Source organism: Orussus abietinus, unplaced genomic scaffold (assembly GCF_000612105.2).
Source record: "Orussus abietinus isolate OABI.00-Male unplaced genomic scaffold, Oabi_2.0 scaffold21, whole genome shotgun sequence".
Lineage (NCBI taxonomy): Eukaryota > Metazoa > Arthropoda > Insecta > Hymenoptera > Orussidae > Orussus > Orussus abietinus.
The window spans coordinates 121,432-147,169 of NW_019396018.1; the positions used below are offsets into that span (position 1 = coordinate 121,432).

The 25,738-nt window shown below is 40.0% G+C and overlaps 3 protein-coding genes across 10 annotated transcripts; 2 read left to right on the top strand and 1 right to left on the bottom strand.

Moving 5' to 3' along the window:
* Positions 1–278: 278 nt before the first annotated feature.
* Positions 279–14,058, bottom strand: LOC105697673 (protein dopey-1 homolog). 6 transcript variants are annotated; one of them, XM_012421213.2, is made up of 28 exons: positions 13,514–13,533; positions 13,369–13,415; positions 12,793–12,881; positions 12,538–12,734; positions 12,054–12,331; positions 11,825–11,990; positions 11,538–11,727; positions 11,252–11,427; positions 10,909–11,172; positions 9,222–10,803; positions 8,854–9,116; positions 7,632–8,769; positions 7,054–7,479; positions 6,591–6,901; positions 6,147–6,348; positions 5,670–6,071; positions 5,458–5,594; positions 5,207–5,363; positions 4,771–5,142; positions 4,559–4,673; positions 4,217–4,388; positions 3,938–4,149; positions 3,713–3,865; positions 3,428–3,623; positions 2,695–2,706; positions 2,290–2,457; positions 2,094–2,211; positions 279–1,998 (listed from the first exon to the last, which is right to left on the bottom strand). In XM_012421213.2, exons 4-28 carry the CDS (start codon positions 12,591–12,593, stop codon positions 1,792–1,794), a joined length of 7,473 nt encoding a protein of 2,490 aa, XP_012276636.1. In that variant the 5' UTR covers positions 12,594–12,734; positions 12,793–12,881; positions 13,369–13,415; positions 13,514–13,533; the 3' UTR covers positions 279–1,791. The 6 variants fall into 6 exon arrangements, with proteins under 6 accessions (XP_012276636.1, XP_012276638.1, XP_012276635.1 ...); XM_012421215.2 differs by lacking the exons at positions 13,369–13,415; positions 13,514–13,533 and adding an exon at positions 13,983–14,058; XM_012421212.2 differs by lacking the exons at positions 13,369–13,415; positions 13,514–13,533 and adding an exon at positions 13,126–13,359.
* An 888-nt stretch (positions 14,059–14,946) lies between these two features.
* Positions 14,947–19,987, top strand: LOC105697638 (E3 ubiquitin-protein ligase RNF38). Of its 3 annotated transcripts, XM_012421127.1 has the most exons (14): positions 14,947–15,252; positions 15,356–15,580; positions 15,649–15,833; positions 15,918–16,362; positions 16,494–16,642; positions 16,724–16,851; positions 16,957–17,096; positions 17,203–17,306; positions 17,380–17,497; positions 17,621–17,927; positions 18,007–18,189; positions 18,309–18,503; positions 18,593–18,675; positions 18,744–19,987. In XM_012421127.1, the coding sequence occupies exons 3-14, from the start codon at positions 15,650–15,652 to the stop codon at positions 18,874–18,876; spliced, it is 2,169 nt and encodes a 722-aa protein (XP_012276550.1). In that variant the 5' UTR covers positions 14,947–15,252; positions 15,356–15,580; position 15,649; the 3' UTR covers positions 18,877–19,987. The 3 variants fall into 3 exon arrangements, with proteins under 3 accessions (XP_012276550.1, XP_012276549.1, XP_012276548.1); XM_012421126.1 differs by having other exon boundaries at positions 15,356–15,833; XM_012421125.1 differs by lacking the exon at positions 15,356–15,580.
* Positions 19,988–20,418: 431 nt separating this feature from the next.
* On the top strand, positions 20,419–25,721 carry LOC105697640 (venom protease-like). Its single transcript, XM_012421129.2, has 7 exons — positions 20,419–20,569; positions 22,938–23,018; positions 24,053–24,382; positions 24,457–24,771; positions 25,003–25,104; positions 25,172–25,320; positions 25,402–25,721. The coding sequence occupies exons 2-7, from the start codon at positions 22,955–22,957 to the stop codon at positions 25,555–25,557; spliced, it is 1,116 nt and encodes a 371-aa protein (XP_012276552.1). The 5' UTR covers positions 20,419–20,569; positions 22,938–22,954; the 3' UTR covers positions 25,558–25,721.
* The last annotated feature ends 17 nt before the right edge of the window (positions 25,722–25,738 follow it).

Here is a 25,738-nt window from a genome sequence, read left to right on the forward strand (position 1 = left end):
AACAATACGTCCCTCACGTTCATCATTCTCTAAACGGTTCGCAACAGCTCATCACGGCGGCTTCTCCGGGACACCTGTCGGTCCGTCGGCCGAGCCACAACCCGGGCCGCGACTCGGCTCCCGAATTGGGCGAAGCCGCCGGTCCGAACACGCCTGTGAACAAGTTTGGCGGTCTCAACTACTTGATCCGTCGACTTTTCCCAGACGGTCCAGTACCCACCATTTTAAGGGTTAATGGTATTAAATATATAGATGCGGGTCTGAAATTGGTAAAAAGCACGATTTCAATTTTTTTATTAACGAGAATTTTCAATATAAAATCACAAAAAATAATTTAATTAATGAAGAACGACAGAATGATCATCAGTGTGTACTTTCAAGCAGTCCAAGAACTTGCTCCACACGAATTGTAGTGTATTGATAAAATATCGGTAGTATTAGACGTAGGTAAATACATTATGTATCTCAGTTTCATTAGCGTCTACGTACAAAAATAGTTTCCTCCCTAAACCTTGCGCGAAAGTGTAATCAAATTTTTAATTCGCCAGATCACAGATAAACTACCTAATTTTCAAAACTCAGCTCAATACCAATGTATGACATGTTTACGTCAATGTTCCACATCAAGTTCCGAGGAATCGGTAAACAACAAATGCTAAATTAAATAAATCATGTTTCTAACTCAGTCCTTATTCTTAACAATTATCATGCATTTGTATTATTGTACATACTATCCAAAGTACACGAGAAGACACAAGGAAAAATAACAATATCATCAGTTTTTTGCTGATGCGAGACTACAATAATTTCTAAGGATGTACATACATTATTACAAACTGGGCATTCGCATATGAATAATCGCAAAATCTAATTCAAGTGAATATCAGCTCAGAGGACCAGGCACCGTTTGGAAGTTATCACAACCAAATGAGATGACGTAATTAGAAGTTTTTAAACTGAAACGTGCAGCAGATTTCATAAAATATTTTTTTAAAAAGAAAACTAACGATTTTTGTAAACTTCCATCCTGTGTAAAGAAAAAATGTTTTCCGGAACATAGAGACTCTTAAATTTTCAATATTTTTCATGACAAGACTACAGTGTGTGTATGTGTGTGTATGTGTGATTTTAGGCTTCTGCAATTATTGTTTCTGCCGTTATCTTTGATTTCAGGGAAAGCAATCCGTTTTCTTCATAATTGCTATGATTGTGATTATAGCTGTACCCTGAAAATCAAAAATGACGGGCGTATTTGATGAATTTATTAATACATTTCATGTCGAAACAATTAACCAATATGACATAAAATTAATTAAATGGTTATCAGTTACAGGTAACTTATGCAGTATAACATNACATAGATATATAGTGTAACGTCTTTGTAGAAATCATGACTGAAAGGTGTGTCTGCCACGACACTCATATGTGAATACGTGTATTCGTAAAAATAACAAAGATTGATACCTCGCCACATTACCTACATAGTCAAGCTGTACAGAGTGATTAGACATTTTTGTGAGTACTCAGAATAATTTGAAAACAGAAATGAGAAAATAAAATCCAAAAGTATTGGTTAGTGGAATTTCTTCGTTTACTAATGTCGAATAAAGCGTAAGTATCATTCCAAAGTGTATTGATATTTGAATTTTAAATATGATACAGTTGCGTACGTGTGTTGTTAATGGCGAGGTATTTCTTCAATACCTAAATAACAATATATTTGTCGTGTGGGAGTTTCTTTGACGATCATGCAAATGGCCTTTCTGTGATAAGAATACTTCGCTCTTCTTATTATCTTGTTGGTACACTAATCATCTTGTCAAGGAAATCTCGTTCGATCACAGTTTCCAGCTGAATCAAATTTACAGGTGTTTGACAATCTTCATTTCTGCGGCTCAGAGAGGTGAAAAAAGGATGTAAATCTTGGAGAGAACTTATACCGGCAGACGTCAACAAAAGTTCGCCTGGGGGTCTTGTCAAAGGTGTTGCCTCCTGATACTAAAAATGACACACTTTCCTTGCCTTACCACTATAATAGATACCTCAAAGTTTAATACTAATTGTAAAAGATTTCAAATAAAATAATAGTTTACCTTAAAATCCATTAATTTTGCTATCCTTGTTATATGTGGAACAAAATCCGAAGATAAATTATTGCTTTCGACTCCAGTGCTCTCTGCCGCTTTATCACCAACAAAAGCCCATCTGTACCTTTAATGTGGAAACAATGAAGATAATTTAGTAAATATAACAAAAGCTATAACGATTTCTTGGGCTAACCTAACTTACATCTGGAATTGAGGTAATCTGTCTGCGGGCAACAACAAAGCCAAATCTAGCAGTTTTGCAGCTGCTAGTTGCAACTGTAACCAATGTGGATGACCGTGTGCTTGAAGTCCATTACTTGCATTTATAGCCCATGATGAATCCAGTGCGGATAAAAGCTTTATATGGGAACTGTTAACATAATGACTATAATTAATCACAATAATATTTAACGTTTCATTGATTATTAACGGTAGTCTCTTTAAGTTGCGATATCTCAGTTGAAACAGAACCGAATTATTTCTAAATTACACGTACAGTTACAAAGCACAATTCGGATGGCATACCAAGCAAATAAAATTGAGCTTAATCGATTAATGCTAGCTGCAAATACCATGCTATAAAACGATCAAATGAACGTTAAATTACCTGCTCTGACGACTGGTATCCCAACACCAACGAACCAAATGACAGCAACATCATATGCCCCACGAAATTGCAGATACCGGAACAGACCCAAAAGCATCGTGTTATTACAGTCCTTTTTGTTAGTTGATGATTCAAAAACACCGATTTTAAAAAAATGTTGACGACCTCAAAAAATGCACGATGTTTTGATGAGGTTTGTTAAAATAATGAAATAGAAAATACGATACATTTATCCTTTCACGATTTATTTTGAATGAAGTTCAAGCAATTTCTAGCACCGGTCCATGATATTTTAAAAGATGTAATTTGAAGGAATGAATGTAGAAGCTCCGAAGAAGTCTAGCAAGTATCTTCGTATACGCGGTGCAAGAATTTATATATTACTAAACAATACTCTGATTGCAATAATGAACTGATTTTACTTTTGCTAAAGTTCAATACATTTAATGAATATTACAAGGACTATATTTCTAAAATTTTGTAACTTGAAGTTTTCAACTTTTTTGTTCAACTTTGTGTAAGCGCTTCTCGTTATTTAAACTTTGCCTCACAAATATTTTTACGTAATTCAAATCTTATCCTGGTTCAGACAGTAATGAGAATATTAATTTTTTAACCCTTTGTTATAAAGAATAAATCTGACATGCACAAGACAGGGAAGTAACACAGGTACACGCATCCTTTTAGATTTTATCCCACGTTTGTGAAAATAGCGAAAACCCATTGAACTCACCTAAATTCTTCGGTATCAGTGCTCAACTCTTGTTCTATATGCAAAAACACTTGCACTAATTCGCTAACAATTACCGGCCACAACGAAGTCGCATGTTGAGGCGACATTCTTAGGAGCAGGACACGAAAACATAGAAATACCTGCGCTTGAATGGATGGAATTACCTGGGGTAAGCGCAAACTGTCCGCCAAACGTTCTGACAGAGTTCATAGAAATAAAAAAAAAGAAGCATTAAACCTTCGCATTGTTAAATAAGTTTCCTTTTGAACAAGGATTGGAATTTACCTTGAATCGTCGGCATGTATTTATGGTATTGATCCATTTCGCTGCAAAGAATAACGAAAGCTAGCCTTTTCAAGAGCTGCGCTCTTTGTTCGTATTCCTGCTCTTTCGAAGAAAACAAGCTGATACTGCTGCTTGGAGTGACGGATACTCGATCTACCAAAGATGCACAATTTTTCTTCCGAACGGCTGTCTTATTAAATCTACACTTACTTCAAGCACACTTACTCATAAGATCTCCAAACGTCGTATTATCATGCGTCATCAGATTATCAATAATTGTCCTCCAATGAGGTAGGCACTGGGGGGTCATTTGGAAAAATGCAGAATCTAGTAACAAATCGAGGACGTCTTTCCGCCAGGCTTTTCTGGTATATTGGTAGCCTGATAACGAACTAAGTAGTTGTGAGCAGGCAGTGAACGAAGGAATATTTTTTACTCTGCAATATAATTATGATTAATTCGTGGCAAGCTTATTATACATCGATTATAAGTGTTGGAGCTTACGTATGATTCTTCAGATACGGCGTGATATTGTACATAAGGTTAGTCAACAAAGTAACTACCCTTTCTTTTTCCTGTGATCCGTAACTGACATCCAACAAGGGTGCCAATATTTCCGCCAGTACAGCTTGCGCTTGAACACTGTATGCTGCATTCGGCGGAGTACCTGGAGATCCTAAAAGCGAATTACCTTTACTTTAAAATTCTTCATGTAAAAGAGTAATATTAACTCATATATTTCCTCCTACGATAAACCCTTTTAATGCTATCTAAACAACTTAATAGAATATTTTTCCTATTTGACGTTACAACTCCGTCATTAAAGATGGATTATTCTATTTTTACCTTCGGCGGATCCATCTGCTACTTCAAAAACGTCTTCTCGAACAGCCAAATTCCTGCGCAGCCAATTAGTCTGTTCCAAACACGCCCCAGCAATTTGCGAACATGACTCTACCAACTAGAATACGAATGAAATATACTTTCTTCACTTCTCTTTCATATCAAGCACTGAAACGCGTCGAAAAATATCATGTACGGTAATGTATAATAAATACCTTAGCCGATATGTCTTGTAAATCTCGAATGTCTTTTTTTTCTAACATCGGTGGGCATTTTTGTATATACTCGTGCAAGACAGCTAGTAAAAGAAATTGAGCAGGCGCTGTCAATGACAGTCCATCTTTCAACAGGCCATGTAAAGATGTCCAAGATTCCGCGAGTGACTGAGAAGTATTACTTTGCATATAAACGTATAACAGCTCCAACAAGGAGACTTCCAATGAAAAGTCTTGCTTAATGCCTTGAATAGGAGGCGGAGCTTTGACAACTTGATGAACCGTTTGCACTAGAGTATCGATGGGCATAACTCGAATTGCACTCACTAAATCTACCATAACTTGTTGATCCGAAGAAACTTCCGGTAGAACCTGCATTCGTGACATTTAGTTAAGATTTCTTGTTATCGCACCTTAACAATAGGAGATATCTCACTTTTTTCGAGTTAAGAGAAGGTTGTCGTCTTTCATGCCAAGCCACAGCTACAGCAGCGAGGAAGTTGACTCCATGGTGGAAAGATATCGGGGACAGAAGTTCCAAGAGTTGGTGCCTCACCATTCTGGGACTGCCGATAACGCCATTAGGTTGCTCGCTGTAACAAGAACGTTTCTAAAATAACCAATTCAGAGTATCATGGATTATGGTATTTAATACTGTAAGAAACTGCGAGATGGTTTAAGACTAACTTCTCTTTCGTGACATGAAGTGCTTGCCAGAGTGTCGACAGCGACGCTATTATTCTAGGTAAGTGGCTAAGAGCTGATCTTCTAGCTTGCAAGTACTGCTCATTTGTGGTCCCTTTGTCCTTCTGATTACCGAGTTCCTGTTGAAGAAATTGATTACACACTTATATTTTTCATACCGATGACAAAGTAAAATATGTGTTAACGATACTCACAGGCAAGAATGGGCTCGGCATGAAAACGTGAATTAGATTATTAAATATCTGTCCTGGATTTGCCCCAGGGACACCTGCTTGAATGGTTCCATTCGTAGGTTGATTAAATGAAAAACTGATTTGCTGAGAAGTGTCCAAAAGACAGTAATGCAATAAAAAGGTCAGGGCTTCCAACTGCGTGATCGTATAATCCGCTGGTAAGCAACATTCCAAAGTACTTATATCTTGTAATCTAAACGTTACGGCTGTACTTTCGCTGACATAATACGAGGCTAAGTGCTCAACATTACAACACAGCTGATGTATGACAGAAGTAACGAGAATCGTTAACGATGATTCCATGAAGGGAAGACTGGATGTAACTAAAGTCGTCCAGTGTTGATGCAGGTGTCTCATGTGATCCTAAAATATGAAGAAATTTCTACGGAATCCTTTCTAAGATTCAACGTATATCAACATTATTACTATTTCAATTACCAATTGCAGAGCACTAAGAATGCTGGCCAAAAACATTGGCTGTTGAGGTATAGGTGCACCGGCCACATACTTTAATGTATTTCCAGTCAGATTCGGTGGTGATTTTGTAGGAGTTGGTGGGGTTTGTTGAGTAACAAGAGCAACTTCATCTCCTTTTTGTATCCCACATTGATGCTCTAACATTATCAGTGCCAAGAGTAACCTGTTAAATAAATGAAACTATGTATAATAATGTCATGCATTAACGACCGTGATTCGAGCTGTCTACAAAAACCAGAGATATTTCCATAATAAATTTGATAAAGCATCACGAATTTTGAAAGGAAGAGTATTCATGTTAATCGTAATATTGTGTATTTGTCTATAACAGTTGTAATCCCGTTCTGAAGTGATGTAGTTGCCATCGTTTCGGGATTTTTTTTTAAATATATAAATGATGCGTACCTCAACAATTGGATCTGGAGTGCTTCGGTGTGATCACTTGAACGATATTTACACTTGTTCGTGTCACCCTCGGGTACAGGATCATTAAATGACACTATTTCTTCTGTAAACGTGAAAACATCGTGGCCCTCTCTCTGCACTGTCTTCATATTGAGTACCGTGGATAAAAGACAGTGAAGAGTCACTTTCTGTACTTTGCATTTTGCTAACAAATCGACTATGTAACAACTGAATCCTTTTCCCGAATCGCGTACTATTGCAATCAACTCGGAAAATATTAAAGTCAGGAGTTCACAGCTAGCTAATTGAACCTGTAAATGAAACGTTTGCTAACTATATAACGTATGTTATTTTATTTTATGCATTGCATTAAGGCCTTTGTAATCATATTTTAAAGAACGGCAAAGTCAAAGAATTAAAATTTCTTTCAGATATAAATAGAATTTTACATATGGAAACTTGCCTGCCTGTTTCCTGAAATTTCTTCCTTTGTTAATCTCATCTGGCCCAAGTTAGGGTAATAACTTCTGGCGAAATAAAGGCACACACTGATCAAAACCTCTAGGTACATACTGCTTCTGTATGCTGTTATGAATTCCGTGCTGGCTACGTCGCCAAAAAAACTCCTGCCAAACACGCTTTTTCTATGTCTAGCCAGTAAGTGAAGCAAAGTAGTATTTTTTGCATTACTCGTTACACCAGTCGTTGCAGCGGAGCATAGAAACATTCTTGTATTCGTCAAAAATTCGTTCCTAAGTGTTCGCAATGCATAAAGCGTTCGGGATGAATCGTACACGCCACAATACAAAAGCATGTGCGAATGAAGATTGTGAACTCCAACGCCGGAATTTCGTTTTGTTCCTACGTCCGACCGAATGGATTCATCCAGCTAAAGAAAAAACAAACTTATGTAGTAAAAAATCAGTGTCTCATACGTAATTACATACGTCACTGAATTAAAAATGGCTTACGGTACGATTGATAAATTAAGGTAAACTATAGATCTCTGATACATCGTAACAAGTACGAGCAAGGACTCACCGTTTTATTCGGCTCGATTTCGTAAAGTTTCAGCATAACCCTATCCATGACTTCATTAAGAACGTCTTCGACAGCGCTAGCGCTTCCCGAATTCCCTAAATGCTCGTCAGCAGTAGTACTACGATCTTGATCCCCTTCGTCTTCCCCCATGGTCCAGCTGGGCACTTCGGCAGCGGCTTCGAAACTTCCCACCGTATCATGCATATCATAAGAGGTGGAAAATTCATTTGCGCTGTGATATCTTCCTCTCACGAAACACCCAGCAATTTCTCTAGAGCTGCCAGATAAGACTGCGTCCTTGTGAAATTTGGCTTGTCCATCTGCTGCTTCAGGGCTGCTCGAGTCGAAGCTATTCGTGATAGAGTCTAGAGAAGACTCGGCATCTCCGTTAGATTTTTTAGTTGTACTTTTTTCCTTGATCTTAGAACTGGACGTAGCTGACTCAAAAAGACTTTCGTCGAGGCTAGCGCTCGAGCCCTTATCGAAAATTGTGCCTTTAAATCTCGTTGCATTTTTCAGCAAATCGCTGCCGAGACTCGTTTTTTTTACACCGACCAAGCAATCTTCTTCGTTCAGGGATTCATTCGAATTGGCATTACAGTTTAATGACAAAGGATTTACGAAGACAGAGAAATTCCTACTGCCGGATATGCTCGCAGGCACTTCGAGCTCCTTCATAAACTGGTTCCTCTCTGTAACGTAATTCATGCCGTTATTACACGACGCTAAAGTCGTTACGGCGAAGATTCGCTTCACTTTCACAGGATTTATGGAGGGCTTTTTCTTCTTGCCGCGTTTCAATTTCGAGTCATCGTCCGTGGACTCGCTAACGTGATAAATTACGTTTCCGTCGACTGAACTGATGGCATAGATCTTAGCGGCACCTTCCACGTCGTCCTGAATCTCAGATTTGTCCTCAATGGGTTCGTTTCTTGTCATGATCGTATTGCTGTGCTGTATGCTTACGTGAAGGACGCTGACGCGACACGTTGAAGGGTCCAAAAGGATCGTCAACACAGGATCGACAATTCGAGAGATATCTCCCCGGACTAGAGAATGAAGAAGCCAAGACTGAGCATGAAGTTTTAACGGTGAATTATCAGAGAGCTGCAAGTTGTCCAACATTTTCAGTAATGACCTAAGGGAGAACTTTTGTTAATTACATTATTTAACATAAGCACACCCGCATTATTCGTGACAATAGTATGATTTTCCACTGTACTTGTCAAATGTCCTCAAACAACCCCTAAGTCTGGGATTGGTTTCCACGTCACGGCCAAGGTGCCATAAGGTTGCAAACCTGTAGAATGCTTCGAGCCTTTTCTCTGAACCTTCGTAAGTTAAGGCACAACCTATTACGTCTTCAACGGCATCACAAGAGCTATGCAATGCATGGTGCAACTCATGCAAAAGTTCCACGCATCTCATACGAAATTTATGGGCTGGTAGCTCACCGAGGTGACACCACAAAGAATACGCCAGTATCTTAAATGTATACATGCGCATATGTTAAATATATTTATTCAAGTAGTTTTTTTTCCTTTTGTTAACAAAATTAATTAATTATGAATATTAATATTTCCTTATTACCTGAAAAACGTTGGTACGTTTCATTAAGTAGTTAAGATGCCACTCTTTGAGCATAGGCATCATAACAACAGTCGTAACTCCGTCTTCATTTTTAGGGTGAGGCTTTACTTCAGTGTGTGTTTTTAAGAGAGCAATCAAATCTAATAATGTTGCCATGCTGGTGAGTTGCAAAGCCGGATGTCTTCCAAGCCAACAAGCACAGACTACCAGAGCCTTCAACCAGTCTGGCAGAATAGCGTTTTTCTGGTCGTCAGGCTCATCTTTGATAAAAATTCCATCGGCAGGAAGGAAGTATGTCGGAAACGTGGATAATTCGACGAATAAAGTCGAAGAGACTTTTAGGACTTCGTCCCAGTTGGAAAGTAACACTGACTCGATGCAAAAACGTGAAATATCAATGTCATATCCATCTGGTTTGGTAAATTCATTGTCCTCATAATGGGGAATTGAAACCTCAGAATTAAGTCTTGAGCATAAAAGTTGTTCCAAATAATTTGTTCTCTCATCAAAAGTCTCCCTTGGGTGAGGATTTCGCAATTCATTAAACATATCTGAAACTGTTCTTTTTTCCCTACCGAGAATTCTGTTACTTATTAATTTTACATAAAACAATTCGTATTGTCGTAAACATTTTTCAATAATGGATCGTTGGGCCCAAAGCGCAGAAGATGGACTTCTATTGGATGTTCCTATGGTATTAGAGTCAGATAAAGATTTGGCCATTGGATCATCTCTTGGTGAATCACAACCATCCTTTTCGTTGGGCTTCGTTTTTATGTCATCCATACTTTTATTTCGTGGCAATGACTTCTCATCATTTACTATGACAGAAATGCTAGTACCATCAGCCTGAATTGTATAGTTCTCGTTTAGCTTCGACGTACTTTTACTAGCTATCTTCTTTTTCGATTTCCTCTCACTTTTTTTAGCCGCGCTACCGGAATTAGCCCGTCTTCTCGGACTAGGACTCCTTCCGGTAGAAGTTGGAGTACTATTCAACAAATCCTTCGCTTTATTTAACTTGCTGTCGGATTGACTTTTTTCCAAGGCAGTTGACACCTGTAGCTTTTCATTTTGTGATCCAATTTGATTAACATCCGGATTTATTTTATTCTGTGGATCTGACAATTTGTCCGTGTAAGGACTAATCACAGTTGGCTGCACCTTGGATAATATTCGACTACAAAGATTGAGACATTTTAAAATCTCAGTAGGTTGTAAAATGTCAAGAAGATCTGACGTTCGATTTATTATCTGATAAAAAAGCCTGGGAAGATGTTCAGAAGATGTATCCACGAAAGCATCTAAAGATACAGTTTCTAGAAGAAATTCCGTGAGTAAACAGACTTCCGTCAATCCTGGAAAACCGCTACCGACGGCCTGGAGAGCGGAAAAGTTAGGTGTTTTTGCTCGGTCTTCTTCCTGACCTTTTTCTCTTCTCTCACATGCCTTATCAAACAAACATCCGCAATAGGTCCAAACATAAGACGGCTCCAAAGTGGAAAATAAGAGATTCGCCGACTTCACTACTTCGTTGGATTTAGGACTTTTCTCCGACTGCCCACATGCTTTTAGGAAAGTCCTAAAAATGAAATATATGTATATATACATGCGTACATAATTAAAAGAAGAGGCTTAGCTTGTATTTGAGATATTGCCTGGTCCTTATTAGCGTGTTTGATTCTACCTAAACACGTCATGTAGAATATCGTCAAGAATTACAGGACCGATGTCGAGTTTATCCATTAAAGAATTCAATATCTTATATGGCTTCAGGTCTTTCGGATTTTCCTCTGTTACCGTTCTAAGCGTGAACTTTATGCTATCAATCAATGTTTCTTTGGAGTACGTGTCAAAGTACGTTGTAGGAATATTTGTAGCTGTGGAGTCCAGCGTCTTTTTAAGGATCGATGTATTTACTTCAGTTCCCAGGAGCCATGCGAATAAGCGTCTATCAAATGATTATATTAATAGTTGTATCTAATTACTCATATTTTTAGGCTCACTAAAATTTGAAACGCATATATCACCTGTTTAAACTCATATCCCGCCTAAGAATTGTGACTAGAGCAGCGGTAAGAAGCAACACCATATCTTTATGTTGCAAATAACTACTGTGCATTGGGAAACCGACTAGTAGAAAATCCAAAGAGCACCTCTGAACCAAAACGGAACTATCTTGGACACCGGTGCAAAGTGCTGCAACCTTTAATAAAAAGAGGATAAATATAATCCATTCATATCATGATTTTATGTAGGTAATGTTGAAGATTTTACTGACAAATATAATTGGACAATCGTTAAAAAAGAGCTTACCATTGTGTCAGAATTAAGGCCCATGATGTATGACTGTTCCTCCATGGAAAATTTTTTATTAAAATGAGCTAATACAAATGATATGGCTGGAAACCGAATGACAGAGTTTGATGACAAGCAGCCCCACAGGCAACTATAGAAATGTTCTGCACCTACACCCTCGCATACTTTTTCTAACAACAGGTTTGTTCTGCAAAGTATTAATGTAACATGGGCACATTATTTTATGGAATTAAATACAATTTTAGGTGTATAATTTGAGCATATTTAACTTTTATACAGAATACCTTTCGAAGTAATCGGAACCTTCCTCTAATCCTGGAAGGACTCCGCTTAAAAATCCACTCAAACCAGGACGTAACCTCTCCCCCAATGGTACAAAATGTGTTTCGTAAACCTTCAGAAGCGAAGGCCTCACATTCATGGCAGAATGACCCAGTAGTGGAAAGAGACCTGAAAAATTACATACCTCAATCCATTTCTTAAGCAGATATTTAATTAATTTAAATCATGTACCTGCACTGTAGATAAACAGTTCATGGCTGAGTCTATTGGTACCCATACACTTGAAAATAATATCGTAAGTATCCAAGGCTTTCAAGTGAACCCCAGATGGTAAAGCAGGATGCATGCATTGTGCCAATCTTTTTGAAATTTTAATTCTCCTTGGAATGACAGGAAATTTTGCATGACTTGACAATACTTTGTTAAGCTTTCCAAGGGCAGATATCAAGTCTGCCCATTCGCTTGTCGATTCAAAATTTTTCAATGCCTTATCCACATGTGAAACATACCTAATGAGACGTGCATATATCCATTTATGTCATATTATCTTTTACATGTAATTCATAATACATTATTTCTACCAAGTAAATCATGAAATATAGATATACTTAAGTAAATCTGACTAATTAGATATAACGTATTTCAATATACAATTTATTCGTCATCGTTCACTTATTAGTTTCTAACTAAATTTAATATGGTGGAAATAACTTACACCCGATATTTTGGGTCATTCATGAGCTCGTACTCCTCCATTGCAATGGATGTCATGTTTGGCACCTATATCACTTCTTTTTAAGAAACAAAATTGGGATATTTACTTAGTTAAAGCAAACTCTTTGATCCAAGATATTGAACTCATAGGCTTGATACGAATCAAGAAATCCTTTCATCAAAATCTGCATTACTAATCTACAAAAACATTATTACAGTGAGAAATTTCTTTAAAGCATACGATACGAATACATACCAGCTTGTTGTTCCAGCAAAAGTAAGACAGACACAATGGAACCTTTTTTTGGAGCGTTAAAATATCTTAAGTTGCCGTTTCAAGAAAATCTGTAATAAAATATCATTTATCTTTTAAAAAAATTTAATTACTTTTGATAGATAATTAATGTTCTGAAAAAGCATTTCCACTCGAAATAAGACAAACCACTTTCTGACAAAGAAGAGTCAGTTGCAATCTTTCATGCTATATAACTCACATTAGTCATTCGATTTTGTACGAAATTCCAAATGCCTACCTCTTCCATTAAATTGGCTCATTATTAAATGAAATGCAATTCAATCGTCAAAATACCTTATCAATGAAACATTATTTATCCACCATGGTTGTTGTCCAAGTTGCCCGCAATTTTTGCGGTTTTCTTGTCAGTTCGAACAACCGTAACTTATTTCAGAGAAGATTATCGCGCAGTACATCTTAACTTCGACTATTATCAAGAACTATAGAAACCCGAGCACAAAGTTGCTCATAAAGTAGGGCACAGTACGGATAATGGACGTCGAACGTCGTTATCCTGAATCCATAAGTTCTGTTTACCTTGATCCCATGACACTGGCATACGAGAATAAGAACTGTTCATGGACCTAGAATATATGACACCAAATTCCGCTCGTAGCGTTATCCGAGGGAGAATTGAGAGAAATGCAAAATATGATCAGAGATGAGTTGAGAGATTGCTCACGGGCAGGATCGTGCGATCGCATCCTGTGCTGCACGTTAGCTTTCACCGTTTTTTACCCCCAAGGTCGGCGAAACGAATTTCTGATAGGAGCTCGCGCACTCGCGATGGCGGGACCATCTACCAGTCGCCGTTGGCGGCTCACGTACTCGTGATGGTAATACCATGTGGCAGTTGACGGTGGTGGCTTACCTACGCTTACCGACACTGCTCGCCTTTGATGGTAAGGGAAGAACACTCGTGACGCTCCATTTGACTTTATCTACTTATCTAATGTAAAAAAAGTCATACGCAAAATGACTCGGCTTATATCCGGGGTTGGATAAGCCTCGGGAGGATTTTCGCAGTATTCGACTCTCACGCATACTCGTCGAGTGTAGCGCCGAACGCACAAATACTCAACGTCTCGACCCGTAGCTTGGCGCTTGGGTGGTTGGAACGCGCTAAGATTTCTAGCAGCGATCGCACTCACAGATTCGCTGCATGAGGGTTCCGTACAGGACACCGCCGCGTGCCCCAAAGCTCCGCATCATGTCGACTTCGAGGCAACAATGTACTTAATAGTAGTAGATATGTAGATAAAGTCAAATGGAGCGTCACGAGTGTTCTTCCCTTACCATCAAAAGCGAGTAGTGTCGGTAAACGTAGATAAGCCACCATCGTCAACTGCCGCATGGTATTACCATCACGAGTACGTGAGCCGTCAACTGTGACTGGTAAATGGCACCGCCATCGCGAGTGGCGAGCTCCGCTCAGAAATTCGTTACGCCGCCCTTGGGGGCAAAAAACGGTGAAAGCTAACGTACGAAACCAGAGGGCAGCACAGGATGCGATCGCACGATCCTGCCCGTGAGCAATCTCCCAACTCATCTCTGTCACGGGCAGGGTCGCGCGATTTGTGTCCTGTGCTGCCCTCCGGTAGAGGATGCCGACAGCTAACGCACTTACCACCTGCAACCCCTCTGTGGCGGCGCAACACATTTCTGGTGGGTACTCGCGCATCGCGATGGCAGATACAGGGTTTGAAGCTTTTTTGAAAGGTCCATAACTTTTTCAGCCGGTTTTCAGACCGCCCAGACGCCGGTGAATTTTTTTCGCAAATGCAACCACAGTAGCTCAACGGGAAAGGTTGTTCTCTTCAAACTTTACACGCGATTTCAACCAGTTGAACTTCGAATAATTTGAGTCGTGGAATTGGTCCTAAGGCTGCACCATCGGTAAATACAAAGAGTCGTATGAAGTTGACCTATCATGTGAGTGTGAAAATGGTAGTCCGTGACTGGAGAGACGACGATGACGATATAAGAAGAACATTTTTGGTTAGACAAGATTATAGTAGTTTCATTATCACAAGCAGGTAAGGTAGGTTCCTGCTAGTTCCGTATAGTTTTTTTTTGCCGATTAAAGTAGTTACGACAAAGTACGATTGATGGTATTTCGGTAGCTCGATGCAGTTACGCAAAGAGCTGGTCTGAACTGGCCTATGCCCATTCTTTTACATTTTATTGTTGTTACCGACATAAGAATATTCATAGCTAAATTTACCCGTAGAAAAAAGTGTGTAAATTCGGTAAATTTGCAGTGAGCACGGGTTATAGGTAGTAAGCCGCATACCGATGTCCGCGACAAGTATCGTCAGTCCAGTGTGAATCAGACCGCCGTATAACCATCAAATCTTCTGCCAAAATGACGTGGTAAAGAAATCTTTCAACTCTGCCGAAATTGTCCATGAGAGTATCAAGGTTTGTTGAACAGTTCTTCGGAAATTTTCCCGTCGTTCAGTAGTTGCCCGATTATTTTCTTGGATCGTAAATCGATAAAAGACTATTCCTTTTTTTCAATCAGATTTTGACTAACCAAATTTCATCCTCGACCACAATTATCCACTATGGAGTACAAATGACAGAAGTATTCAATTTTCTGATGACACAACATGATAAGAACAAGATCGTCTTTGGTGTACCAATATTTCTGAAAATTACTTGAAAGATATTCTGCCGTTTACTTTCAAAGCAGAAAGTACCATGCAATAACGATAAGATGTACCGTTTTAATTGAGGGAGAGGAAAAGTAACGAGTTAATTTATTCAATGGTAGGCTCTCGTTTGTTTTTTAAACAAATTATCCATGCTTACCAGAATGGAAGAAGGCACAAGTTCTGAATCCATGTGTAGAAGAGGAAAATCGGAAACCCAAGGTAATCTATTTAATGCTGAACCTGCAACGGGATCAGTGGATGCAAATTCTACATCATTAGCTGACATATTCGACACTGCGTTTACATCCACAGTTGATCCTTCTCCTCAACCTCGATTTTCAGCAGGTACATTATTTTGAGTTGCGTTAAAAAAATGTATTAACTTTTTCTGTAATTCGGCTGTCATATTTCAATGTAAGGAATTTTTAGGCACTGAAATGGAGTATGATCATTTATTTGCTGATAGCGATATCGAAGAAACGGAAATAGCGTCTAGTGCTCCTTTTGTTGCACCTGCACATTCGGCTAACCTGGATGAAAACTATGCCTATGCCCATGCACATTTGACTGGTTTAAACAGGAACCATGTCTACGCTCCTTCGCATTCTCATAGTTTTAATAATTCGTATGTCTTTGCTCCTGCACATTCTACTACCCTGGACAATACCTACGTCCCTCCACCTGAGCATTCGTCTAGGTTGGACAATAAGTACACTTATGCTTCACACATTCATAAAAAAATATTACATGAAAGAGGTGTTTTGGAGCATAAACGTAATGGAAATCCAGAATGCAAGGTGACTAATGGCCAATGTACCGAAGGTTCCAATTTAGCTGGACCTTCTCGGTTAACGGACCATCCAGTGGATTACAGGTTAATATTAGAAAAAATATTAATAGAAACGTAAATTGTACATTTTTTAAATTGAAATTCAACAACATTTGTCAAATATTGAATTACTGAATTAAATTGTTATCTTGTGTGTTTGTCGTAAATCTTTGTAGCATTACTGGATCAGCAGCACGAGCTGGAAGTGTATTACATGAAGGCGCTCGAGGTTCTGGAAATGTTACTACAGATGAACCCATGTTGTGTTCTTCACAATCGACAACTGTGATAAACCCTCGACAAATACACCAAAGCCACGCGTCGAGTATGAATTTTCTTTTCCAAATAGCTTTTTGGCAATATGAGAAACATTAAATTTAAAAAACATTTATTTCTACGTACCTAGGAAACGATGACACGCCATCTGCTCCAGATCTACAATTAGATTGGTCTTCGAGCAGCGATAGCGATAGCGACAGCGACGACGAAGACGGCGCAGTAGAAGTTCTCGGGACTGTGAATCGCAATAGCAAAGTACTACATCGGAAGATTATTTCTATTAATGTCATGGATAAACCAATCTGTGCCTTAAATATGTGTTATAACGTAAGCTTAACATTTGGGTGTGGTGTGTCGTAGAATACATCGCAAAATTCCGAACGAAACAACCGTACAGTGACTGTAGTTGACTTGACCGCAGAATCTGATGAAGAGCATCCGCCAGCGGCGCCAAGTAACGAACAACCTATTCACCACCCACCTGCAGATCAAATACATAGGTTCGCTTTGACATAAAATTCAATAGCAGAATGAGACATCTTCTATGTTTTTTTATCAACTTATGATGCTGAGAAAATCATTATTGATGAATTTTTATTTGTACAGAAATAATTGTTGTATGCACGGACTTTCAAACTGCATGTACTACCCCCATCGTGGGTACCGCCACAGAGTTCCAGACACTCGTTACGACTACCCTTCGTATGCGGGTTAGTGTGAAGAAGGATAATTAGGTTTACCTTCCTGAAAAATGGGTATGAATGATATTTAAACTACTTACAGAGTCAGTAATGAGTCCAATTCGTAACCGAATGAATATAATGCAAGAGAGACTTTGGATGAACCAACAGCGCATGCAAGAGGTGCGTCGTCGAATGCTGTATAGGCCAATCGATTACAGGTAAACAATAAAGCCAGTATAAATTAACTACGGTATATCACTATGGCTTAAATTGGTATATCATTTGTTTGAAGTATTTCCTGATAAACAGAATTTTTCAAAGCAAATTGAATTTTGATTTAGGTGTTTGCCCGGAGCGACGCATGTCCGTCACGATGGCCAACACTCGTGCAACGGAGGTAACGGTGGTAACAATATGTCAGGAAATTGTTCCAATTCAAGAGATAATGCACCTTACGTCTGCCATTTACCACCGCATTCACAAAATAACACTACGAATATGCACTTTTACGGAAGAGACCGTATGCCTTACATGAATCGTCTTCTTCCTCCGCCATTACCACCTTTACCACCGCAACAACCAACGGTCTTCAGTCATCCTGAAGTCAGACCACCTACTTTTGGGGGTCCGTGTCCTCAACCAGTCAATGTACGTTGATTTTACTTTCATTTTACTCAGTCGTAAAGTAAAACCACCGATTACATTAAAAAAATATAATAACATTAAGGTAAACCCAATGACCAACATCGAAGAACCGGTACCCGGTCCTCCTCCTCCTCCTCCAGAGATGATGACGTCGACGCCATTGCATCGGCACTTGCGCTATTATACGTACCATTACTACACGCATCATCTAATGCCACAAATGCCACCACGCAGGGAACATCTGCATATAAATTTCCCACGACTGGTAAGACGTATTTTTTATTCAGATGAAGGTTTTGATCAGTTTTAATTGATCCACTTGCAGCAGTCATTTTAGATTTCTGTATTAGTCACTTACTTGCTTTTCCATTCTGAATGTCACAGACGAACTTGGGATCCCAGGATGTTTTGTTCCCATCCCTACTACTGCCGGAAGTGTTGCTTCGAGATAGACAAATGACAGCGCGAATAGAGAACATTATGCGATTCATGAATTTCAGGCGTAATATAAGAAACATAAGCTGTGGAGCGACACAGGAGTCTATCGAAACCCACACATTCCCTTACAAGTATAAGCGGGTAAGAATACACGTTGCCATAGAACAGTTTAACAGAAATGATTTTTTGTTCGTATCTTGAATCCCTCCAATTTGTGACAATTGTCTTAGGTGAAAAAAGCAGAGAATGCAGATGATGCTCTTGAAAAGTGCACCATATGTTTATCGGAGTTCGAGGACTGCGAAAGCGTAAGGTAAGAATGGTTTCACATAAGTTCACTTATTTTATAAAAAATTGTTATGAAGGATCATTCACTTTCAGGAGGCTTCCATGTATGCATTTATTCCACATCGATTGCGTCGATCAGTGGTTATGCACGAATAAGAGGTGTCCCATATGCCGAGTGGATATTGAAACTTTCCTTCAAGGGCAGCACCAATTTTGTGTAGATTAAATTCGAACGTGCCCGGGTGTAATTCCTATGATTCAATTGAATCTCACCCGCACGGTATAAACAAAAGAAGTAACTTCGCTGTCGGTAAACAAAGCGATCACTTTGGGTGATGAAGCTCGGAAACGAAATTTTTCCGAGGATGTTAAATGTAAGGGACAGCGCCGGTTCTGCGATTAATCGGACATTAGATTATTTTATGAATTCGATAACCATTTTTGCTCTCGTTGCTTTTCTGTAAGTAAACATATGTATATACTACAATACAGTCCCCTCGACCAATTGATATCGATTTATAGGATAGAAAATATTCGTAAATGCCATTTTAAAAAAATATGATACTCGTGTCGGTATTTATTTAATAACTGACATAGTATCGTCCGATATATTCGTTTCCGTATGATGGAATTTATATGACGATGATTGAGAAGAACGTCCTAACGTTTCGCTTTCCGAATAGGAATAGGTCGAAACGTCCCATCGAGTAATGTCGCGTTATCGCGCGAATTTCAGGGAGCCTGATAAATTAGTTTAATGCCGTGATCGACAGGATGTATTTCATTTACGTACGATTTATTTAACAAAACGATAAACGTGACTTTCGTGGAACGAAATATTAAAATGTGTATAGTACTTCTTTCTATGACCCCGGCTACAGCGAATACGAGAAACTTGTCGAATGTATTCCCTGTTCCAATTTGTTATCGTCATTGCGAAATCACGCGAATGCATTTAGGACGTCCGTTGCATCGTAGGACGAGCTCGCAATGCTGTCGCGCGTAAAACGGAGGACGAGATCGTTTCATATATTTCACGAATGGTGCTATGCAACCGTTGCATAAGGTAACGCAATCAACAAACTTAGGAAAGAGTCGTCGATGAGTTTAGCGAAGCGAATACATATTTTTGGGAATACAGCGGTGATATTAAACGACTGTTTTCTAGTTATTTCGCATGAATGGCGCGTACCTGTTGTAGCTCCAATCAGCTTTTTAACAGCCGTGCTTAATTCTCATGCTCGATCAAAAGATAGTTATCGACTCCGAATGAAATCAATGGTAACTGAGAATTATATACAGCTTAATTGTAATAAATGTAGACTTACTAGCTGTAACTTACGCATTAAACAAATTTATTCGTATGTCATGCTCGTCAATGTTTTTTTTACGATCGTACCACATATATTCCGAGCTGGCTGGCTCGTCCCGATTCTTGCGAATATTTTTACGTCGTGGTGTAATTGACCTCCGATCGTCGAGTCGAGACTTTGTAGCATTTACGAAAGGGATCGACTAACAGCTTCTAGGGTATTAATGAACTTTTAATAAACGACACGTTGTCAACTGATCTTATATGCTCTCTGTAACACATCACGGTTCGACGACGACTGGCGATGGAAATTACGGAGAGCCTTTTTGCGGAGGCGCGGGGCGTCCCCGGAGGGACTGCTCGTTTCGTAGAAAAGATCGGTGGGATCGTTTTGCACGAATCCCGCGATCTTGGACTGGCCGGTCGGTGCTCGGTTATAAAGAGAATGTCGGAAGCGACGTGAGACATCAGTTTCGTCCTAACTTCGAGATCGAAACGGTCTCGCGACGGTGGTCCAGTGGACGCTACTCGGTTCTCTTCTCTCCGATTTGCAAATAAGAAGCGCTCACTTGGAACTCAAACAAGGCCTAAACTAAACGTCTCCACGGTAAATCGGAGCCACCTTCGGCGAACGACCTTTTAACTTAGAATTAAGTATAAACGACTCTTCTGGAGTCCAAGCGAAGCGATAATTCAAATTGTTAATTCTGAAACCGTGCGAGTTAGTATTCGATATTCGGCATGAGAAATTCCAGTTATTCCGAAATACTTTATAGGAGAAATCGCCGCACTTTCTAAGTACTCTTTGAGTCGGGATTTTCGGTGCCCACGAGGATTCGAGGATGCTTTCGAGTTTCAAAAATTCTTTCGACGTAGAGTTTGAGCGGTTTTAGGGTGAGTGATGCCCGAGTGGCTTCTTTGGTCGTGACGAGTTCGGGAGTTTTTTAAAAAATCTGATTACCGGGGTTCCCTACTTACCTCGGGTACAGGTAATGCCGTACAGAGTTTCTCGCTTAAGGCAACGAGACGGTGCGTCATGCGGAAGGTCGGTGAGATTCCACATTTATTGCCTCTATGCCTCGAAAACGTCATCGTCGGTTTGTCATCAGCTCCCGTTTTCTTCCCTCCAGTGGACGCTGTCCACAACTTCGAAATTAAATTTCAAACTCTAGCCTCGTTAATATTCAGGGTATGTCGATCGCGCGCAATCGGCTAGAAATGACATGTCCGACGATTCTCTATTATTAGCTCGCGCGTAAGTACTCGGTAAGGAGAATCGCACATTCTGCGCGATTGCCAATCGTTTGCATCCTTGACAAGGACCATGTACTAGAGAGTTCAGGCGAGACCAAGGAATCGCCATTGATACGGTTGTACGCTTCGTCCTGTTGCATCCTAAAATCATGTATAAAAGTCAAATCAAATAGCAAATCCACTAGATTCGATTTACAGGGTGAATTACATTCTAATTCGCCACCAGGAAACTTAAGAGCCAAGGATGAGAAAAAATGTCTATCGCCTCTCTCATCTGTCTGGATTATCCTTGTGCGTTAATTATAGTAAGGTCACTTGTGAACGATATACCTATCGCGAAAGAGACACCTGGGATTTCTTACAATCGATAGCCAAGCGCCAAAGATTGACGGAGCGAAGGATTTAAATACGTACCGGTGAAGAAAGACGCCAGAAATAATTATTCCATATTGGGTACAATCACCCGATTCCGGCTGGACGCCATTTCTAACGACCGACGTCCGGAACAAGTTCCCAGCAACAATTAGCGACGGACACCATGGAATATTTTTATCTGGACCTATGACCTTAGGGGACATTTCTCGGGCGAGAAATCCTTGGGAAAAGGCTACCGGATTTTCGCGATTTGAACCGTTAATGGCCGAGACGGGCTATTCATTTTGCACAATGTTATAGTTTTTTACGAGCGGGTAATTTATCTCGCGGAGGACCTTCGCACCCGTAAATGTTCGTCTTCCTGTTCTTTTGTGCGTGCGGATTTTTATATCATTGATGAGGTTTTTATCCGCCCGGCGATTTTCTTCGGTCTCGGAGAAATCAAGGCCCGATCCTCGTTTACGTCATACTTGTCTCGGTAAATGGCTTTATACGACTAATTGGCACAACGAGGCTGTTAATTTCACGCAATGTTATGGTTCGCCCATTCTCGAGTTGTCTGAATGATTTGAGAGCCGCAATTGCGTTATAAAATATTTCTTTTACCGGATTTAATACAGCGCACTCCGGTTGCGAGTTCAATTCGTGTTTGCCTATGAAAATGGCCTCTTTAATAAACACACAGTATGCGCATCAATTACGCGATTCCATTACTTCATTTTCCAACTCGACGTTCGAGATCCGCAATAATTGACGACTCGTATATTCCGCGAATCGCTTCCGTTCCATCGCTAGATTACTGTAATCACAAATAACTAATAGTTGCTATTTCTTTCGGGTGATTCATCGAATGCTGCGAATCTGCATCGGTGTGCACCGAAACTCGTAAATCTGACCACGTGGACGTAATGACGTTTCCGGTTTGTTTTTTTTTCTTCAAAATTTCCAGGCAGGATTGATTGCCGCGAAGGATCATTATCATGATAGTCGTTATCTCCTCTGGTCCCTAAAGGTTCCTCGAAAAATCTTGTCATTTCAGTACATTTTCCAGGTTTTATCCGCGTTCCGACAAGTTGACGACTTACCGGGATTGCGTATCCTTGGTCGAAGGATCGAGTTAAATTACAATTATCTTCGTTGAAATTTCAATTATTCGTGTACGACTCATTCCTCGAGTATTCGATTTTGAATGAACCTCTCGGATATCGGAGTTTTCGGCGATACAGGTGTATCGTTCGAGGAACCTGTATTTTTGAATAATCACCTGTCTTAGTGGAACGGGTTCGGGACCCGGTCTCTCTCATTACCTTAAGCAAACTTCTTATTTATCTCCGTTTTTTTTTTAGGAAATATTTAGGAAAAGATGCGGACCCCTCTCGCACTCGTCGTATTTTTATACTTCTTGCTGCGGAGCGTCTCCTCTCAAGGTATGTATCATATATACGTGTGATATGTCCTTCCAGCTTTTTTGTAATTCGACATAAAGTTCGACATCTTTTCTGGTGTCCATCTCGTTGATTTCGCGATGAAACGGCATTAACGATTCGACAACGCCGATTAAAAGCGGTCAAGGCTCGATGATGGGCTGTCGGCCGGGCGAATTCGAAGAATGATTATGAAATTTCGTTAAAGTCCGCCGTACTCTTCCGTCTGGAATTCATTTCTGACCTTGGCACTCTTAAACTCATGGAAAAGGTAACGTTTAAGTGCACGGATTTGGCGTTAGGTGAAATACCGAGAATTATTTAATACCCAAAAATCTGACCTTGAAAGTATAAAGGTATCAAGTTCACCGATAAGGAAATAATTATGGAACTTTCTCGTGAATGATAAATAATTTTTCTTTCGATGTTAGCCTTCGAGTTCTAATTAAATATTGACGCTTAAACAAACTAGAAGAGAGGTCGTCGATTCGCGACGATCTGCATGCGTCTGAAAGGACGATTCGCTCGCGAACGAATGTCACTTGTCAATAGAGCCGAGCATCCTATTGACCGTGTTCATTATCCGCACACTTGAGAAGGACGGACGCGATGCAATTCCTGAGAGGCCTTTTAATGGATTATCGCAATGATATGTCTAATAATGAAAAATTGCGCAATAATACGTGTGTTAAATTGACGTCAACTCGAGTCCCATTGCTCCGAGTCGTTCTTCACTTCGCGTTAGTCATAGGCTTATCAATCATTCCCCGTTCGCTAAATTTCTGACCAACTCTAAATTCACTCTACCGATTGTAACATCTCAGAGAACATCATCTCTCAGCCCGTAGAAATAAATATTCAAGGACCAAGCCTGATGACATCGTGACTTCAAGGTGTAATACATTTTTTCATTTGTCAAAAATCGCACGTTAAAGGTGTTCCCGACTCGGCCTGCACGACACCAACGAATCAACCCGGCGTTTGCATCGGCATAAGGTGTAATACATTTTTCCGTTTTCCAAAATCGCACGTTAAAGGTGTTCCCGACTCGGCTTGCACGACAACGAATCAACCCGGCGTTTGCATCGGCATAAGGCAATGTACACCCTTGCTGAACATCCTCCGAACCCAAAGGCAAGCTGCAGGGGACTTTTTGCGAAGCACCGTATGCGGATACGTGGGATTCGATCCATTGGTTTGCTGTCCGACTTCGACTTCGCCAACCCCACCTACGAGCAACCAGAACCAGAATAATGACTCCACGATTGTGGAGAGTCGATTTTACGGACCCCTGCTCCCTGAAGAATGTGGCATCAGCAACAACACCAATCATGGGAGGGTGGTCGGTGGAGATCCTGCCCCTCTTGGTGAGTTACCTCCTGTAACCGATCGGGTTCAATAAATTAGGATATGTCGAGGAAATAAAACGTTTACCTCGTAGGAGCCTGGCCTTGGATCGTGGCTCTCGGGTACCGATCGAACAAGAACTTAAATCAGAACGAAGACAAGCCAAAGTGGCTCTGTGGAGGGACCTTGATATCTTCAAGGCACGTCCTCACTGCCGGCCATTGCGTCTTTGGTCGCAAAGATTTGTACTTGACTCGTCTTGGTGATCTGGATCTGTCCAGAAACGACGACGGAGCCACTCCTGTTGACATCCTTATCGAGAAGAAAATTATTCATCCGAATTACGACTCGGTGAGGTACACCAACGACATCGCCATTTTGAGGCTGAACAGGGACGTTACGTTCACGGGTACGTCTTAACATTTCTTTCGTTTTGGTTTCAAAATTATTATCCAGAAAAAAGTACAATATCCTCAAAATTCATAAACATATAAAACAATAAATTAAGTACATACTGTAATGCCGTGTCCCCTCGTTGAAGTCTCCAAGGCAGCCATGTTGGAAACCTTGCACCGGAAACTGTAAATATTAGTGAAATGTAAAAGTATATTTCTCATATTTGATAATGCGATTTTTTCAGATCTTATTCGCCCGATTTGTCTTCCCGTGACTGATGAGATGAAGAATAAAAATCTTGTCCGCCATTATCCTTTCCTCGCAGGCTGGGGCTCCGTATACTTCAGTACGTACATGAGTTTTAACGATAAATATCAACATTACGGTGCACTAATTTTTTCTAATTTTTGTAGACGGACCGTCGAGTAGTCGTTTGTTAGAGGTACAGGTCCCGGTAGTCGACCCTGCGGATTGTAAACGGACTTTCGAGCCCTTTAAAACGGTTATTGACGACCGTGTCCTTTGCGCTGGATTTGCGAGAGGCGGAAAGGACGCTTGTCAGGTGAGTCCGTCGATTGGAATGCATTTTTAGCTTAGGAAAATAAATATCTCGTCTTTTACAATTTTTATACACACTTTCTAGGGTGACAGCGGCGGACCGCTGATGTACCCCAAAGGACATACGTTTTATTTAATTGGCGTGGTGTCTTACGGTTTCCGATGTGCAGAACCCGGTTTTCCGGGAGTTTACACACGCGTTACATCTTTCCTCGATTTTATTGAACAGAACTTAGTATGAGGCAGCCTGGAGAGCCTGCGAGGAACAGCCAAAGTACTGAAAAGTTAGAAAAATTAGAGGCAGTAATAAATATTTTATCCCTTCAAGCTCATATTATGTATCATCTCATATTACACACATTGAAAGTATAGCACAATTAAAAGGAAGTCTCGTTACGAAGAGGATAATACGGTATCTTTAT